The sequence below is a fragment of the Mytilus galloprovincialis genome, chromosome 6, assembly GCF_965363235.1.
Source record: "Mytilus galloprovincialis chromosome 6, xbMytGall1.hap1.1, whole genome shotgun sequence".
In the NCBI taxonomy this organism is placed as follows: domain Eukaryota; kingdom Metazoa; phylum Mollusca; class Bivalvia; order Mytilida; family Mytilidae; genus Mytilus; species Mytilus galloprovincialis.
In genome coordinates this window covers 34,160,236-34,179,907 of record NC_134843.1, presented here as the reverse complement: position 1 = coordinate 34,179,907, position 19,672 = coordinate 34,160,236, and the positions used below count along the sequence as shown (strand labels likewise).

Genomic DNA, 19,672 nt, shown 5'->3' with positions numbered 1-19,672 from the left:
AGTAAATATAAGTGATTGTAACAGGCATAGTAATATTGTTTGCTTCTGATTTAGTTTTAGATGACCCATATGCACTGAACTTAAAAAAAATACAAAAAAAATAAAATAATTGTAAGTTCTAGTTCGCATGCACCTTGTCAATCAAATCAAGACGGATTTATAATCTAATAAAAGTCGTTTAATTTATGTTTTAAATGATTATAAAATTATTATGTGCATAATCAACAAAGTTCTTACAAAAGTCATTTGTTTAGGGCCTTCAATAGATTTGGTAGTAGGATGGGTCTCGAGAGAACATGGGTAAGTTTGTTTGTAAAATTATTAGAGTCTGGCGTATCAAATTATAATCCTGGTAACTTTGATAACTAATTACGAGTATCGTCGTAGGCTTTGTTTATTTTACCGTATGTGTTCTCTTTCCGTTTGTGAAAGTTAAGGAAGGTTGAAACTGGTCCTACATTTTTGATATTTTTTAAACCTGGCTACAATATTACAAATTTTACATAGAAATACTTGTGATAACACTATTAAGACAAATAAATATTTTTATTGTACCTTCCTTTACAATTTATGAAGTAATGACCCCTTAATAAACCTTATTTGTATTTAACGTCAATTTTGGTCAATGTTTTCCATACTTTCAATTGTTTTGGCATAATTACCCTTGGACGCCATCCTCGATCCAATTTTTTTTTTATGTTGAGGAATTCAACATTCGAATCTCTTGGCTACAAAACAATTTATATCATAGGTGGCGGCCAAGGTTTTCTGAAAGCTTTTAGATCTGAAATGCACAAAATCATCATATTTTAACAAAATGTAAAAAAATTGCTTCCTTTGTAGAATATTATGTTCTTTTATGAAAAGAACTGATTTATTTGGTATTAAGGCTTTTGAAATAGATCCATTTACAAACCGAATTGTGATCGTTTTAGTGTTTTATGATCAAGTTGATATTAAAAACCATTTTGTGCCATAAGACAGTGATAAGTGAATCTTGTCCTTTTGACTAAATGAGAATACTAAAAACGGGCGATGCATACATAGCATGGGATGCATACCATGTCGTCGCACGCGATCTCACTCCTTTTTAGTCTATGTGATATCTTAAGTTTTATTTATTATCTTTACGTATCTCTGTTTTAAGTATTAACGAGATTTGAATAAGGAAATACTACTGTTGGCTTGATATTATTTCTGATTATACCAGCCAAAAAAAGAGTTTCTAATTTTGCTCACTTTTATTTGCAGCTATAAGAAAAATAGAAAATATAGATGTGGTATTTCAAGAAATTACTTGCTTCAATATCGTATAATAATCGGTCTTCCTATGACGTTTTTTCTAATATCTGTGTATTAACGAAAAATTTGTCTTAATTAAATTTTAAGCTAAATTTGCAAAATTGTTATCCGTTTATCCAATTTTCAACAGTTGATGAAACCCTTATGTTTGATTTTATATCATGCTGCATGATTTTTTTTTAACACTGAATACTATTGTTGTATAAAAGTCAAGAGGTTTTAATTTTTCCAGCAATTGCATTTTGTTTCATAATGAATAATAACCAGTGTTCCTGATTTTAATTTTTTTTCATGTGTATCTTCATAACTTCATAAATTCATCACAAATTCTATTGAAATACAACAATACCTGCTTTAGATATCATCCTCAATGATATTCAACTTTGTACTTCTTTGGCTTTATAACTATTTTGATCTGAGCGTCACTGAAAAGTCTAATGTAGACGAACGCGAGTCTGGCGTATTAAATTAAAAGCAGGGTATGATGAAATCATAATCTTTCAGTCAGTTTAGTTGAAGTCTGGAGCTGGCATGTCAGTTAACTGCTAGTAGTCTGTTGTTATTTATGTATTATTGTCATTTTGTTTATTTTCTTTGGTAACATCTTCTGACATCAGACTCGGATTTCTCTTGAACTGAATTTTAATGTGCGTATTGTTATGCGTTTACTTTACTACATTGGTTAGAGGTATAGGGGGAGGGTTGAGATCTCACAAACATGTTTAACCCCGCCGCATTTTTGCGCCTGTCCCAAGTCAGGAGCCTCTGACCTTTGTTAGTCTTGTATTATTTTAATTTTAGTTTCTTGTGTACAATTTGGAAATTAGTATGGCGTTCATTATCACTGGACTAGTATATATTTGTTTAGGGGCCAGCTGAGGGACGCCTCCGGGTGCGGGAATTTCTCGCTACATTGAGGACCTGTTGGTGACCCTCTGCTGTTGTTTTTTATTTTGGCGGGTTGTTGTCTCTTTGACACATTCCCCATTTCCATTCTCAATTTTATTTACCTTTGATGACTATCAACCTCTGAAGGTTGCATCCTTCTTTATTTACTAAATATCTGAAAAAAGAAAAAAAAATATAAACTAACTTAGTGTACCGCTATAAACAAAATCCGAAAGTATTCTGGTTTGTTTTAGCTGACTATACAGCATTTGTTTTCGTATCGTTGAAGGCCGTACAATGACCTATACTAGTAATTGGTTATAACAACGCCTTTTTCATTATGTTAGATAATTGTCTCATTGTTAATCACACAACATCTCATTAAAATTTATAGTAGACAGATAATCTGTATGTGTAACAAAACGTAAAAAAAATTAACATATCAACACGAAAGTATGTTTTGCTACATATTTGTGTTTTTTTAAATACTAAAAAGGAAAATAATCTGCTTCAGCAATGTTTGATGGATATTATTTTGTTATGACAGTTTGTATATTTTCCTTCTGATCTTAGTGCTTTTTTTTAAATAATTTTCTATCTCATGGACAGGAACTGATATTCGAAAATATTAGGCAATGAAATGCAGCAATGTCGCGTCGTTATATTTATTTGCATCAGATTCAAAATGAAAAGCAAGCAAGTTGAGCTATCACAGTCAAACACAACGGGCGTCATTTACTGCCTGTTCATACAACGAGTTTGTTTACAAATCCGTCAAAGCTACCGTCTTAAATCTGCAACCTTTATAATAACAAAATTAAAAAAAAAATCCGGACCGGGCTAAAGTATAGCTATCTTACCAAAAACAACCGTAAAATTTCAGATAAAGTGTGAAATAATAAATAAAATGTCATCACTAACTGAATGAATGTTACTATAATACTTGAGGATAACTGACACAGTTACAAAAGATAAAGTTTGCTATATGATGCATTCACACATTTTGTTTTAAAGAAAGTGGAATATTTCTATACCTTTTCATAGTTTGTATTACGATCTGGACATTGAAATATTTTGGCTACAGGCATCCTTTTAGCAATGTGCATCTGATGCAGTAACCTTGGTACTATTATTGGTTTTAACGACGATGTTTTTTTCCTTCAGCTTTTTGTCACCTATTTTGGATCCTAATGAAGATTTCTTTATTCTGTATGCACAAAAAATACAAATTGCTATACATGTGTATATCAACTTTAAACTGAATTACAAATGCAAAATAATACAGAATGGTAATATATGCTCTATTAAGGATCGAGTTAAAACATATTTAAATTTCCCAATGCTTAACTTCAGCATAATGAACATTTGAAAATATTTAAATACAAAAATAAATTTTGAATTTAAATTATTGAAGTATCTGAATGTTGATAACATGAAAATCTATGATGTAAATTAAAAATCCTTAAAATACTAACGAATGCCTGTACCAAGTCAGGAATATGACTGTTGTTATCCATTCGTTTGATGTGTTTGGACTTTTGATTTTGCCTTTTGATTTTTGATTTTCCTTTTTGAATTTTCCTCGGAGTTCAGTATTTTTGTGTTTTTACTTCTTTCTACCACAACATTTGTGTATTTCGAACTGATTAAACGATATCTTATGTCGGTATCTCAACTCAAAAGTGACTTTTTTCGCGATCTTTAGATACCAGAATACAATGTAATAGTATAATCTGTAATTTTATCGATTGTTTTTCATTATTTTGTTGACGTTACGTGGATTTGCATGACTTGTACAATGTGGAAAGACTTACCATAATTTATGTTAACTTTATTTGTCTTTTCTTCATAGATTTGACTGAAACAATGTCATGAATGTGGAAAGGCTTACCATAATTTATGTCAACTTTATTTGTCTTTTCTTCATAGATTTTCGAGATTTGTACATCGATAAGCTATTGTTGCCTGAATTAATTCAAATAATAAGGATAATTATCTATTTCATATGTTACAATATTTTCATACTGTTTAGTAAAATTCAAAATGCATAATCGGTCTTAAGCCTTTTTTCAAACATGTATACTGATAGAAAGGTTATCAAATTATAAACCGTACATAATTAAGAAAACCACATGAATAATTTCCTCTTCAATCAATTTTACATTTTATTATAGTTTTGGTCATTGTTCATTAAATGCTTTATTTTTTTGTAGGGCAGTCTTTTGTTGACTGTGGTACTGGTGGCTTTCCTCCCAAACATTTCAAGTTTACAAATAAATTCCACTGATCAAGAAACAAACTGTTTTGAGAGAGGCATCAATATAAAATGTTTCAAGAAATTTCTACAACCGGCAGCAGTTACTCTGAATGATACAAGTTCCACAAATTTCCTAAATGCATTGTATCGAAAGATAAACAGTGAGGCGGATACAGCTTCTAAATCTCGCCATAAACGAAGGGCTGCTAAAAAACTAGTACGACGGGAAATAAGAGCAGGTCCATACGAAACCAACTTTCTATGTTATGCACTTGCCGTACAGAGGCTAAAAAAACATTTTGTAAGTATTATTGTAGTCAGACACAGACGTGCGTCTTCTATTTTCATATATTTAAACATGTTATTATGCATTATGGTTATGTACTTGCTATAAAAAGGTTAAACAATAATTTTGTAAGTACAATTTGAGTTCGACACAGACTTGCGTCCTACTTGTGTATATATTTTAACATGTCAATGTTAATGACTTATTGTGCTTTTAAAATATTTTACTTTTTTAAGAAGACGGAAACCAGAATGTTATACAACTTGTTCAAAATTGAAACATCTTAATTTTTTAGGCGAATGTCATAAGGCCTTTAATTGGTATTTGTAAACAGATCTTTTAGAATATATCAGCGTCAATTGACAAAGTATATGTAATGTGACGCCATTCCGTCAATTTCGGTGAAGTCCGAGTTCGTTTTTATATAAAAACAAACTCTCTTGTTTAACAAGTCAATTATAAAGATAAAAAATCTTCAAAAATACAAGGCATAAGCGAGTTTTCAAGAGGAGATATCGGAAAAAATTGAAAGACTTGCTTTTGACTTAGAACTAATATATTGACAGAGAAGATTATGCTTCAAATCCGTGCCGATTCAGCATACAAATTTTCAGGTTATCGAATGCTTTGAAGCGTTTATGTTATTGCTAGGAAATGCAGACAGCCGAAGATTTTTTTGCAAAACTCATGAATTAAAATTACTTTGATCATCAATGTATAAAACAAATTGACAGCTACAGAATGCCAATGAAACATGAAAATAAAAGGTTTGATGTAGAACGATGCACATTCAAAACTCTTTATTACAGGAGACTTCCACAAAACATCGAAAATCACAAAACAACAAGAATATTTAAAAAATGAAAATTCTATCCCGTTTGTACAATTATCTTTACGATATGTGTTTAATAATAACGTTTGATTCAAATGTCGACCTCCTTTTTTGTATGTTTGTATGATTACACCCTGTTTATATTGGGTCATCAGGTATTCCAGCACATTAAATCGCCAACCATAATCTCTTGATAACAGGGCAAAATTGAAGCTAAAAAATATTCAAACAAAACAATAGAATTAATACCAAAACCCGCATCAATAATTTCATATTTAAAAATTGCAGGGAATTCGCCCAGATAGGAGTACATATGACATCATTGCAATAATTCACACAGGTAGTCCTCGAGAACACGGAGGGCCAGCTTTCTTCTCATGGCACAGAATTTATTTGTTGTTGTAAGTTTAAGTTTATAGGGTTTAGAATATAATTGTGTTCTTACTTATACATGCTGATATGTCATGGGTTTTGATTTAAAGTTAAAAAATATTAGTGTGCTATGCATTTCTATGATAAAATAAATTTCCACAGAGGTAAAACTTTAATAATAAACTCAGTGCATTATTTATTTATATATACGTATTTAAGAAGTCAATGAAGAATAAAAAAATAATGAGATTTATCACCAAATGAACCTAACACGCGTTGCAAAATTAGTTTGACCAGTTTAACCTTTAATCTAATCTACAAACACAAAAACTAAACTGATAATTAATGTATTATGATTCAACTGATTCTTTACAAGCTAATCTTGCTAATAAGAGTCTTGATATAAACTTTCTTCTTTACTACGTTTTCTTAATATATATGAGTAAGCTCTTTTAACAAACAATGAATTATTAGTTTAATCACATTTCAAGAAGGGATTTACATTGTCGAAGGTCACTTGTTGAACTGAAATATCGTTCAGTACTATTTCATTTCTTGTGAATGTGTATTTATGATTTATTTCATCTTTTATCAATATCGATCGGTACACAAATTTTATGACTTTATATATCTTTAAAATTTGTAACACTTAACCTAGCACCACTTTGTCTTGCTAAGTAAAGTTATTGTTCTTTTTTATTTTGATTATTCATTCTTTAAAATTTAAAAACAATTAAACCTTAACACTGACCATAACTGTTTAAATTAGTATTAATTATATGGAACACAATTTGAGCCTTCATTGAATACTATTAACATACATGCAATTGTTTGCACCTGTCCTAAGTCAGGAATCTGATGTACAGTAGTTGTCGTTTCTTTATGTAGTTCATACGTGTTTCTCGTTTTTATATAGATTAGACCGTTGGTTTTCCCGTTTGAATGGTTTTACATTACTAATTTTTGGGGCCCTTTATAGCTTGTTGTTAGGCTCCGTGTTGAAGGCCGCACCTTGACCTATAATGGTTTACTTTTATAACTTGTTATTTGGAAGGAGAGTTGTCTCATTGGCACTCATACCACATCTTCCTATACATATGATATCAGTTGTTTGTTACAGATTCACAATTCGTTAAAAGTCAATTCTCCTTTGACATGGTTGTCTGAATGTGAGGCATGTCTTTTAACATCCTTAGTATACATACGTCAAAAAGATAGCAATTACTTCTTAGCAAGCAATATCAGAAAACATTATGATGCAATATACATCTTTAAAAGAACAATATTTAAATTAACATTCCATTCAATAACTTTTTCCAATATATTAAAATGATCATAAGGTAAACTATCTTTAATCCATATATAAATATATTTGACATGAAACGGCAAACTGTATATTGTAATTGTTCTTAACAACTTAGAAGATCTGACTGCCTACATTTATATATAGTATAATAAAACCAACCCTTTAAACACACAATTTATTGTACGTGCGTGTGTTACAATAAAACCAACCCTTTAAACAAACAATTTATTGTACGTGCGTGTGTACCCAATATATTTAAACCAAAAAAGAAAGAATACTGTATAAAAAACATTTTTTAACATACGTAATATAACTAATTTATAGGGAAAAATTTAAAGACGAAACGGAAAAAATATAAAATTCTGAAAGATGGAAAACAACGAAATGAATGATTGAAAAATAGAGATACTAAATTTGAGTTCTGTGCTGGGAAGACTGAAGAATCTTATATCAATAAAAAGAGACAAACATTTTTTTAATTAAAGAATGATTTACTTACAAGAGTTAATTATAAAAACTGACAAAATCGAACGCTTTCAATCAACGAAACAAGGGAAAAAAAAGAAATGCATATTTTTGAGTTTGTACCGACATTTTCCCGAAGAAACTGATGGGTTAAATTTGAAGTTAAAGAATACTTAATATCACCTTTTAATTTGTCTCTACCCTAATTTCAAAATATATTAGTTTATTTAAATCAAAAAATTGTTCGTACTTTTTCCTCCTGCTTTCAAAATGAAAATTAAACAAAAAAATTCTAGTGTATTTAGCACTTATGGTATGTGTTCCCTATTTGGTGAAAGAGGTCAACTATTAAAGCAATGAAAAAATAAATGAATCATCCTTATACATGAACAAAAGATTGAAATGATTATTCCTTGTACATGAATGAATTGTATCTTTAGGCATTGTAAATATAACATAAATCATTACACACAGTATTTGAACTGCTTGTAATCTTATTTTCAGATATGAAGCTGCATTGCAATCTGTTTTTGGTCCAGGTGTAACTACTCCATACTGGGACTCCACGTTAGATGAAGCTATGGGAAAACGACAAGCAAGGACAATTTTGTTTTCAAACAAATATTTTGGGACACCTTTTGGCGAGGTTACCGAAGGATTTTTTGCAAACTTACCTGGAGCTAAAATAAGACGTAATGTCGGTGCGACTGCAAACCTCATTACTAAGAAAGCAGTAGCGCTTGTTCTATCAAGAAAAAGGCATAGTCAGATTGTGCGAAGGGAAAAACTGAAGTATTTTTGGGAAGGCTATCACAATAGTGTACACCGTTGGGTAGATGGAAACATGGCAAGCGGGCCCATTGCTGCATTCGATCCAATATTCTGGTGTCATCATGCGTATATTGACTACGTCTGGGAATTATTTAGAAAACGCATTAGGAATGCCCCTGCAGATTATCCATTAGGTTTTCCAGAGCAACCTCCAGATGGTCAAATGAGGTTTAACAGTTACATATACCAACCAAATCCACCGATTACAAATCAACAAGGTTACAATAATAAATATGCACGTCTTCGACGATATGATCCCGCGCCATCATGCAAAAACCTCTGTTCAAATAGTGAAGATCTATATTGTAACAGAGAGAAAGATATATGTGTATCTCTGGAGAGAGTAAGTGGAGAAACAATTGCACAAGATGCAATCGCCTACCCGTTTTCTGCTTTTAGTGTGCCCCAAGGCCCAGATAATATAACATTACAAGGTATGAAACAAGCTATACTTCAAGAACTGCCGGCTGGCACTCCTCTGAATTTGTTTGAGGTAACTGATATCTCTCCTAACACGCGTGCTATTTCTGTTTTCGACGTTTAAAATACTGTTGTATTAATGTTATCTAACATTGGCACTTACTGCGTTTGTTTTCAATATGCCCATTGTTAACCTACATAAACGAAAGTGTTATATATCTTTCCTAACACTCGTGCTGTGTCTGTTTTCGACGTTTAATAAGAGTTGTATTAATGTAATTCATCATTGGCACTTGCTTAATTTACCTTACTGAGTTTGTTTTCAATATGCCCATTGTTAACCTACTTAAAAAAGTGTTATTTATCTCACCAAAGTGAGGTACTAGTAAACAAAGTTCTTAAACTGAAATATTTTTTTCTGTTCTGTTAGTGGTAGACCGGACTCATCTTTCCTTATGCCGGTGTCACACATTGTCGTATAGACCGGCGTGCACCAGACGTACATAGAAAATTGACAAAGTCTGTTTACGTTAGTTGCACGCCAGAGGAACACTCAGCAATCGTTAAACGTTGAAATTCAAAGGTATACGTTTGGTGAACGCTATAACCCCCGGAAATTTTTTTGCGGCTTAAAAATTTTCATCCAGCTCAAGCGTTTGTCAAGCGTGTATCTCTTAGCTACACGCACGTAATACATACGCTACAAGATAGTGAATGTATGTCAGTATGATATGAGGTAAATGCCATTTAGACAACAAAACAACAACACAACAAGAAAGGACAATAGTTATCAAAGGTATCAGGATGATAATTTAGTACACCAGACGCCCGTTTCGTCTACATAAAACTCATCAGTGACGATCAGATCAAAATATTTATAGAGCCAAACAAGTATAAAGTTGAAGAGCATTGAGGATCCAAAATCCCAAAAAGTGGTGCCAAATACGGCTAAGGTAATCTATGCCTGGGATAAGAAAATCCTTAGTTTTTCGAAAAATTAAAAGTTTCGTAAATAGGAAATTTATAAAAATGACAACATTATTGATATTCATGTCAACACCGAAGTGTTGACTTCTTGACTGGTGATACACTCGGAGACGAAACTTCCACCAGCAGTGGCATCGATCCAGTGGTGTAAATAGTTATCAAAATTGACAACTGAAGCTATGATTAAACAAGATTCTTAGTTCACATCATTGTTTTTGCCAAAACAATAAATGCAGATCAATTATGACTAAACCTGGTTCAACCTATCATTTGTTTTTCTAAAAATGACCAGTATCAAGTCAGGAAAAAGGCAGTTATAGGACGTATCTATATACGTTGCGTTTCTGTTGCAGTTAAGTGTTTCTGTGGATCCGTTTTTTGCCTATTATAGTTGATGTGTTTCTCTCAATTTTGGTTTGTAACCCAGATTTGTTTTCTCTTCATCGATTTATGAGTTTTATTAACAGCGGTATACTACTGTTACTTTTAATTTAAAGGCATCAGAAAAGTATTGTTTATCTGACTTATCTAGATAATTATTAAAAGAAATGCTACGGTTACAAATGAGAGAACTTTCCATCTAGTACGGCAGATTTGTGAAAAATTGTGCACCTCCTGCTACAAGCATGAAATTTGGCGTATGCCTTCCTCAACTATTACCTATTTATTTTAGATAGGGAGGCATTTGACAAAAATGTCTCACTTCCGGTAAAATCCAAAATGGCGGACATCATACTTAAATCAGCCAAGTATACGAGGCGCGTGTGTGAAAAGGTGTTTTTATAATGCTGCTATAATAATATTTGGTACCAACCTTTGCTATGTACTACTTTTGGATATATTATATAGATAAGATGTCTTTAGAAATCCTACTTCCGGCAAAATCCAACAAAGCGGACAATGTACTTAAATAAGCTTATTTTTTAGGGAGGGTGATTGAAATGTGTTTTGACGTATTGCTACTATCATTAAATTGTACAGGAACCTCTCTTTGATGCTGCTTATGAATATAATGTATAAGACATTAACTCGAGTAATTCAAGCCCTTTCCGTGTCCTATTTTCTCCCACACGAGGGCTTGAACTCCCTATGATCATTGGCCGTGTCGCCTGCTCTCTGAGAGAGTGAGCCAATCGGTGGCGATCAGGATAATGAGTCTGCGCAACTGCCTTGTAGTTATCCTACCAAACACGTGTATTCAATTAACACAAATCCGATAATAATTAATTAACATGAATTAACATCAGTTTACATCATTTAACATCAATTAACATCCGGAACTCCTCCTTCTTTAGCTGCCAACTTTAATCAAAATTCCCATATTGCATAGCGGTGTGAATTTTCCAGTTGACGGTCTTTATTGAGGAAGACGTTCATGCGTTAATGTAGCCTTCGTAGTCTTTTACACCATTACTGCCGGTAATACTCAAAATGGCGGACATAGAAATATCATTATTTTATTTTTGATATTCAACTTTTTTTCAAAATGTAAATGTTTTTTTTTGTGTGCTGGTCATTAAACTTTAAGCTTTAAGTTATCCTCTAAACCACGTATTCTATTCTATAGTTAATGTTAAAATACAAAGTTAAGACTTCCGGTAAATAAAACCAATATGGCGTAAATTTCAAAAACTAGTCCTCAGTCCATATCTTCGATTTAGAGTTTTGGATAGAGTGATTAAAATAAAATAAAACTACTTGAGTACTAAAACATTTTTTAAATTACTGATTTATGGCCGCAAAAACATGTTTATTCACTATCGGAGAGATGCATTTACAAAGACCGTGGTATTGTTTCTTACATCAATAATGTACAAGCTTCTGATAAGGTGAAGAGGTCTCACAAAGAGTTGTCCAAAAGAGGGACGAAAGATACCAAAGGAACAGTCAAACTCATAAATCTAAAACAAACTGACAACGCCATGGCTAAAAATAAAAAAGACAAACAGAAAAACAATAGTACACACGACACAACATAGAAAACTAAAGAATAAACAACACGAACCCCACCAAAAACTAGGGGTGATCTCAGGTGCTCCGGAAGGGTAAGCAGATCCTGCTCCACATGTGTCTCCCGTCGTGTTGCTTAAGTGATTACAAATCCGGTAAATAGTCTAATTCGGTAGGTCATATTCATGAAAGGGAAGGGGATTGTAGTTACGACGTAAGGAACATATCCGATATCATTTGTGAAACGGTTATTCCATAACGGTCAACCAACTCGTGATGGCGTCCGTAAAATTTACGAAGGGATGATTTCAACTTCACCATTTGGAACTCTTGGTTTAATAGCTTCCTTGTGAGCAGCAAACCTCTATCAAGAAAATCATGATAGGAAATGCAAGCACGGGAATATCGTATCAATTGGGAGATATATACCCCGTATGCAGGTGCTGCTGGAATGTTGCTACTTAGAAATGGAAAGTTCACAATTGGAAAGCTGAAATCATCTCTTTTGTCGTAAAGTTTTGTTTTCAACCGACCCTCATTGTCTATTTCTAGATGTAAGTCAAGATATGAAGCCGACTTAACTGTATCTGTAGTATCCTTTATCTCTAGTTCGATTGGATAGATGCGTTCCACATAGTCACCAAATTTTGAATTGTTTAGTGAAAGAACATCATCTATATAGCGGAAAGTAGAGTTAAAGGATATTGCTAACTTCTTATCTTTCTTCCTAAGAAGTTCCTGCATGAAGTCAGCCTCATAATAATAAAGAAACAAGTCGGCGAGTAGAGGGGCACAGTTTGTTCCCATTGGAATGCCGACAGTCTGTTGAAAAACACGTCCTTCGAACGTAACAAATATGTTGTCAATCATGAAATCAAGCATCTTGATAATATCAGTTTCAGAGAATTTTTTGTTTGAATCAGAGTGATTCTTTACAAAGTAGGATTTATCCCTCCCTAAGACAAGATACTTGTATCTACGTTGGCCATTCTTTTTTATGAAGCAAAGTAATATCAACTCTTTCAATTTGTCTTTTAGTTTGGAATGTGGAATACTTGTGTACAGGGTAGAAAAGTCAAATGTTTTAATACTGTTACAAGATGAAAGAGAGTTAGATTGTATGTACTCTAAAAGATCTTTTGAATTTTTAAGTATCCACATCTGATTCACGCCACCTCTAGAATAGGCAGTTTCACAATAACTTGGAAGCCCGTCTTTGATTGCTGATAAAATAGATGTTAATAATTTAGAAAGAGGTTTCGTGGAGCACTTGGAAGACCCAGCAATATACCGTTGTTTGTAAGGACACTTATGTAGTTTAGGTATCCAATACAGTGATGGAAGATCCAGTTCTTCATCTTTGGTTGAAATTCCAAAGGAACATAGAACAGACCTATGATTATCCAGGATTTCCTCAATGGATCATATTTTCCCCTTCGCAATTCATAAGCGTCTGGATTAGTAAGCATAGGAAAAAATTCCAAGCTTGTTACTCATCCACACCCACTATGGCATTTTGCACGTTTTACATGCTGAAAAAAAACTAGACCGCGTCGTTCAAATAGCATTAATAAGTCTTTCCTCTTCCAAAAAAATGTTTTCTTGCTTCGTAAACCCCATCTGATAAGTTTGTTCGATCTTACTACAAAACCACGTATCGTTTTATCAATGACATTATCAAATCCATATCTGGTGATGTTGGCTGATCAATCATCATTCTAAATCATAAAGTCACATCTTCAAACGCCATTCATGTCAACAACAAAGTTCTCTTTCAAGTAAATGTGCATTTGAAAGGTTATGGATAGATATATATCTAAAGTTTTTCCGACTTCCATTGCAAGCCAAAGTTCGTCTGCCCCTATGTCACGGAATTACGAAACAGCAATGACAGCAACATCAGTATAGACTGTTCGAGTCATGACTCAGTTAAGTGGGTGTATCACTGCATCAGACACATGTATCTTGATTCTAGTATAAACCTCTTCATGTTAACATGGGGCTAAACAGGAAACACCATCATGTGGTGGATAACACAGAACATCCTGATCATTTGTTTCTACCACTTCCTTTTTCTCAAAATCTATTGAGCAAGCTCCGGTGAATAAAAACTAAAAAGTTCTTTCTTAATATTGTCATCTCTCAGAAAACTTTGTCAGTTTTGAGAAATTTGTTTTGACCCTGGATTCGTCTATGTATTCCCTTTCCCCTAAATGCTCTTGTTTCTTGACGCAGCCTTCAAACTACCGGTATTGTCTATGTACGCATCCGAGACTACATCCACTGTCGTAACAGTTTCAAGGTGTTTCTTAACGAGTATGATGATAGGGTATTATGCCATTACCTTAAACAAACCCGTGAAATTGTTACAAGAGTGGTTGAAGTCTTGGAAGCATATGGTAGTTGAAGCAACACATGTTCAGGATATTTTATCTTAACCACAACGAGATGTATTTCAGGTTACGCACCATATTCACATTTTAAAAAACTGACACTCTAATCACGGTGCATGTGTCTGATGCAGTGAAACACGAACTTAAACGAGTCATTATTCTAATACTAATGATGCTGTCATTACTGTTTCGCTATTCTGTGACATAGGGGTAGACGAAATATGGTTGTGTTTAGAATAGGGAAGACAATAACAATCAAAACGAAGGAGTAAACAAAGACTTAAAAAAACCAAAGGACATTTACATCAACAGTTATATATTAATAAATAAGAAACAACACGAACTTAACTAAAAACCGGGAGTGAAATCATGTGCTCGAAAAGATTCGGATAAATATCTGTCAATGACCTTCCAAATGCACTAGCGATGAGTGATCACACACACACATATTGTTATCCATGTATTTACCGGTTGTGACACAGTTATCTGTTTACACGAAAAGGGGGGGGGGGGGGGGGGACTGCGTGGGAGATATTGATAGTATTTGAAGATGTGACTTAACATAAAGAATGATAGTTGATCCGCCTAAATCACCGGTGTTTACTGTATGATCGCACAAACTTATCACATGGGGTTATCATGGTTAACAAAGCAATAAATAACTATTTACGCAAAAGAGAATGCTAATTGTGGCTATTCCCTCAACTTAGTCTAGTTTTTTCAAGCAAGCAGAACGAACAATATTCCAAGACACGTATTTAGGGGACGAGCTTGAAATTGGCTCTTATGCTACCGAGTACATGGGCTAATGGAAACGAAGGGACAAAGGGAATCATTTTAAAAACTCTTTCTGAGGCCTTATCATTTTGTCAGATTGCGGATGTAAGAAAGGTTGTCGAGGTTGTTGTTTATATGGCAAATCAAGTATCCCGTTCCCTGCGAAGTGTGCATGTGGTGGTGACTTGGAATTGACATATTTTTTTGGCCAAATAGTGGTACTTCTTTTTTAAAATGTTTTAGTACTTTAGTGATTTTATTTTGTTTTAATCAATCTATCCATAGCTCTACATCGAAGATATGGATTGAGGACTCATCTTTGACATTTACGCCATATTGTTTTTTTTTATTACCGAAAGTGTTAACTTTGTATTTAAATATCAATTATAGAATATGATTAGTGGTTTAGAGGATAACTTTAAGCCAAAAATTTAATGACCACCACAAAAAAAAAAAAACACCCTTTCTTCACATTTTGAAAAGAAGCTGAATATCAAAATAAAAAAATAATATTTCTGTGTCTGCCATTTTGAATATTACCGGAAGTAAGGGTTTTTAAGACATATGTCTTATACATTGTATCCCTAAGAAGCACCAAAGAAAGGTTCCTGCACAATTTAATGATAGTAGCAATATGTGAAAACACATTTCAATCACCCTCCCTAAAAATAAGCTTATTTTAGTACAATGTTCTCCATGTTGGATTTTACCGGAAGTAGGATTTTTAAAGACATCTAATCTGTATAATATATTCAAAAGTAGTACATAACAAAGGTGTGTACCAAATATTATTATAGCAGCATGATAATAATACCTTTTCACATAATAGCCTTCGATATTGCGCCGATTTAAGTTGGATGTCCGCCATTTTGGATTTTACCGGAAGTGAGACATATTTTTAAATGCCTCCCTATCTGAAATAAAAGACTAGTAGTTGAGAAAGGCCTATGCCAAATCTCATGCTTGTAGCAGGATGTGCACAATTCTTCTGAAATATGCTTGTAGCCGCTGGATTAATCAGTGAAAATCATCAATGCAAATAAAATGACGCAACGGAATGATAAAATGTGAAACCAATCAAAATTGATAACCAAATGCCTGATTTGTACAGGAAAATAAGTCAGATTAAGAATGATCTTATTTTCAATTATTGGTCAGAAGTATAACCACTTCAATGAGTGATTCGCCAAGGCTCATATCCCACTCAAGTTTTGTTTAAATAAGCGACCATTTGAGCCTATAAAATGCTATCAATGTTTGTTTAAGAATCTACCTGGGCAAGGATCGACTTTCCGAATTATTTTCCTCTAAGTTGAATTAGTTCAGTATTTTTGTGATTTTACTTTTTAGGTGATGGTCTATTTTTGTATATTCAAAAAAGGGTTACTGACGGGCGGAAATGTGGTAACTCTTGGTCTGCATCCCTCTGGCAGCAAAATATTTGCCAAAGATAGGTCTCCAGTTAGTTATGCGAGATCAACAAGTACGCAGCCACGTCCGGTTAGAATGGGTGCACATTGAGAACCCTTGCAATGATTTTTTAATGGATTCGATGGCTTTCATTTGCAAGGCAAAAGTTTCTGCACCTCTGCAATATACCGTCATTTCCAATGGAAGTCATATTTTTTACCCTGATTTTTATCCCGAACGGTCTCTGTCATAGAACTTACCAGTTGAATTTATTGTTAGTTTTTTCATTGTCCTCAACATTCATGAACTATTTGCCATTGATCCTTAAGCAATCAATAATTTATCAATCAGACCAAGTGACATGGCGGGAATTAAATTGTATTGATTGATTTCCACGTCCAGATAAACGCGAGTAGGTTTTGCATTGTCGTCTTGAAAAACGGATGATTCAGCTTATCGACATGATGATAAAAATGAATCGTTTCTATGGTATTTAGAATGTCATCTTGGTATTTTGTCCATAAAGGATACAGGCAATAACCTGCATATTAATTCTAAAGTCATAAGAAAAAACACATTCCAATACTGGTACACCACAAAAACCAAAAGCTATGTTATATATTCTAGATATGTGGGGTATCTTTTCATACTAACACATGGTATGTCTTCGACAGGCTTCAGCAAGAAACTAATTCTATCGAGCTGATCAACATAAGAGAAATATTCAATCTTGCTGACCGTGAAGGGTTTCCGCCTTATCTTGGAGTATTTTTTTTGTAATCTTCCTTCTCGTGGTCAACCAACTGATTCAGTCTGTCAGATAACAAAGTGTGATTTACATCAAAATTGATATCTATGGCTAAATCAGTTGTTAAACCACGTTCTGAAATCAATTGGATTAAGCAACTTGACAGATAAAGCTCTGGAATTTTGAGCAGATCCTTCTACATATGTGACACTCTTGTGTCGCTTTGGAAGCAATACACAGTTAGGAGTTTGGTTTCGCATTTTGAGCCATATTTATTGTAGACAGCTGAGTACTAATTTAGCCTTCAAAGAGGATTTATAAGAAAATCCAGATTATTTTTACATGTTTAATGGGCTATTTTATATTGGAATCTCCAGTTGTTACTGTAAAGTAAGCAGGTAAATGAAGATAAATTATATCAGTTTTGAATTAGATGATCATATACTGTGGATTCACTAAGTTTCGTGAATACCAATTTTCGTGGATTGAGGAAACATTGGCATTTTCGTGAACTTTTGATTTCGTGGTTTTGCGAATATAAACTGTAAACAACCTTATAGAAAATATAAAACTCGTGGTTTATCTATAACAACGATATCAACGACAATAAGTATCCCACGAATATCAATGAATCCGCAGTTACGGTAGAAGTTTAAAAAAGATTGGGGACACCATGAAGTATATAACAAATTCATACAGTATTTTTACAGTGAGTATTCATGAAAAAACTGGAAAACAGTTTTGTAAATTATGTTTATAATTCCAACGAGTCGTTTACCCGCTACTATATTTATTGTATAATCTTGTCTGCCCGCTCTCTATCCATTGACAAGCTACATATCTTAATCATGTCGAAAACTAAATTGTATAGTGATAATGAATATACTTATTTAACAGATATAGTTCGATACTTTTTCAAATAAATGTTCAAAAACAATACCTTCCAATGAGATGATGATATCCATCTTACTGCCAATTCTAGGACAGACCCCGCACAAACATTTTAAAGTAAATATTTTGTTGAGACAGGAACATTATTATGATTAAATAAAACCCAAATAAAATGACTCATTGTTACATGTATCAATCAGTCTGGTAATGATTGAATATGTTAATGTAGATCAGAATATATAATAAGTAAAAACCACATGAAATTGTGGAAGATAGATTTGGATAGGAAATACATTCACGACATAACCTTTAACTTTTTCCAAAAGCATTTATTCAGTTTAGAAGATTATGGCATGACACGGGTTATGTTCTTCTCATATATGTTATGATGGTATGATACTAAACCCCTAACGGGAAGGATTGTGCCTGATGTTCATATGATGAAATCATAATCTTTCAGTCAGTTTAGTTGAAGTCTGGAGCTGGCATGTCAGTTAACTGCTAGTAGTCTGTTGTTATTTATGTATTATTGTCATTTTGTTTATTTTCTTTGGTTACATCTTCTGACATCAGACTCGGATTTCTCTTGAACTGAATTTTAATGTGCGTATTGTTATGCGTTTACTTTACTACATTGGTTAGAGGTATAGGGGGAGGGTTGAGATCTCACAAACATGTTTAACCCCGCCGCATTTTTGCGCCTGTCCCAAGTCAGGAGCCTCTGGCCTTTGTTAGTCTTGTATTATTTTAATTTTAGTTTCTTGTGTACAATTTGGAAATTAGTATGGCGTTCATTATCACTGGACTAGTATATATTTGTTTAGGGGCCAGCTGAAGGACGCCTCCGGGTGCGGGAATTTCTCGCTACATTGAAGACCTGTTGGTGACCCTCTGCTGTTGTTTTTTATTTGGGCGGGTTGTTGTCTCTTTGACACATTCCCCATTTCCATTCTCAATTTTAAGTAAGCCGGTACTCAACATTGTAATAACCTCAGCAATTTCAGTTTTATTCATCCTTTTCTTAAATCATTTTTTAATACATATTGAAATGTACTACTGAATTACTTCAAAAAGAAACAAAATTATATAATATAGTGCCTAATATAGCAACTCATGTTGAAGTTCGTTAACCTCTACGTGGATATCTAAGGCAATCAGTTGTGCATGCACATTTTGCAAACAATGCCTTTAATAAAAGTATCATGTTCGTGTTTCAGTGAACCTAACTGCTGAGTTGATCATAGTATCAAACAATACAATGACAGGTGTATTAGCATTTTAACATAATGTGTCGTATTATGATGTGAAAATATTACTTTCGATAATTATATGTGTCGATCCTAGAGACTGTTCTGTTATTTGTTCTATTGACCTTTTTGTCTGCTTTCTATTCGTGTTAAGACGGAGACGACTGTTAATATCAGTTTAAACCTTAACAGACTGTTTTATTCCCTTTTCAGGGGGTTCCACTGACCACACGGTATGCTTGACTTAAGGCCAAGAAAATAGCATGATGTTTTTTTTTATCGTTAAGGATGAAGATTTATACGTTATGCA

General features: G+C 33.3%; 1 protein-coding gene across 1 annotated transcript; it reads left to right on the top strand.

Moving 5' to 3' along the window:
• Positions 1-279: 279 nt before the first annotated feature.
• Positions 280-9,368, top strand: LOC143078579 (tyrosinase-like protein 1). The gene is made up of 4 exons (XM_076253435.1): positions 280-300; positions 4,404-4,748; positions 5,854-5,966; positions 8,213-9,368. Exons 1-4 carry the CDS (start codon positions 280-282, stop codon positions 9,081-9,083), a joined length of 1,350 nt encoding a protein of 449 aa, XP_076109550.1. The 3' UTR covers positions 9,084-9,368.
• The last annotated feature ends 10,304 nt before the right edge of the window (positions 9,369-19,672 follow it).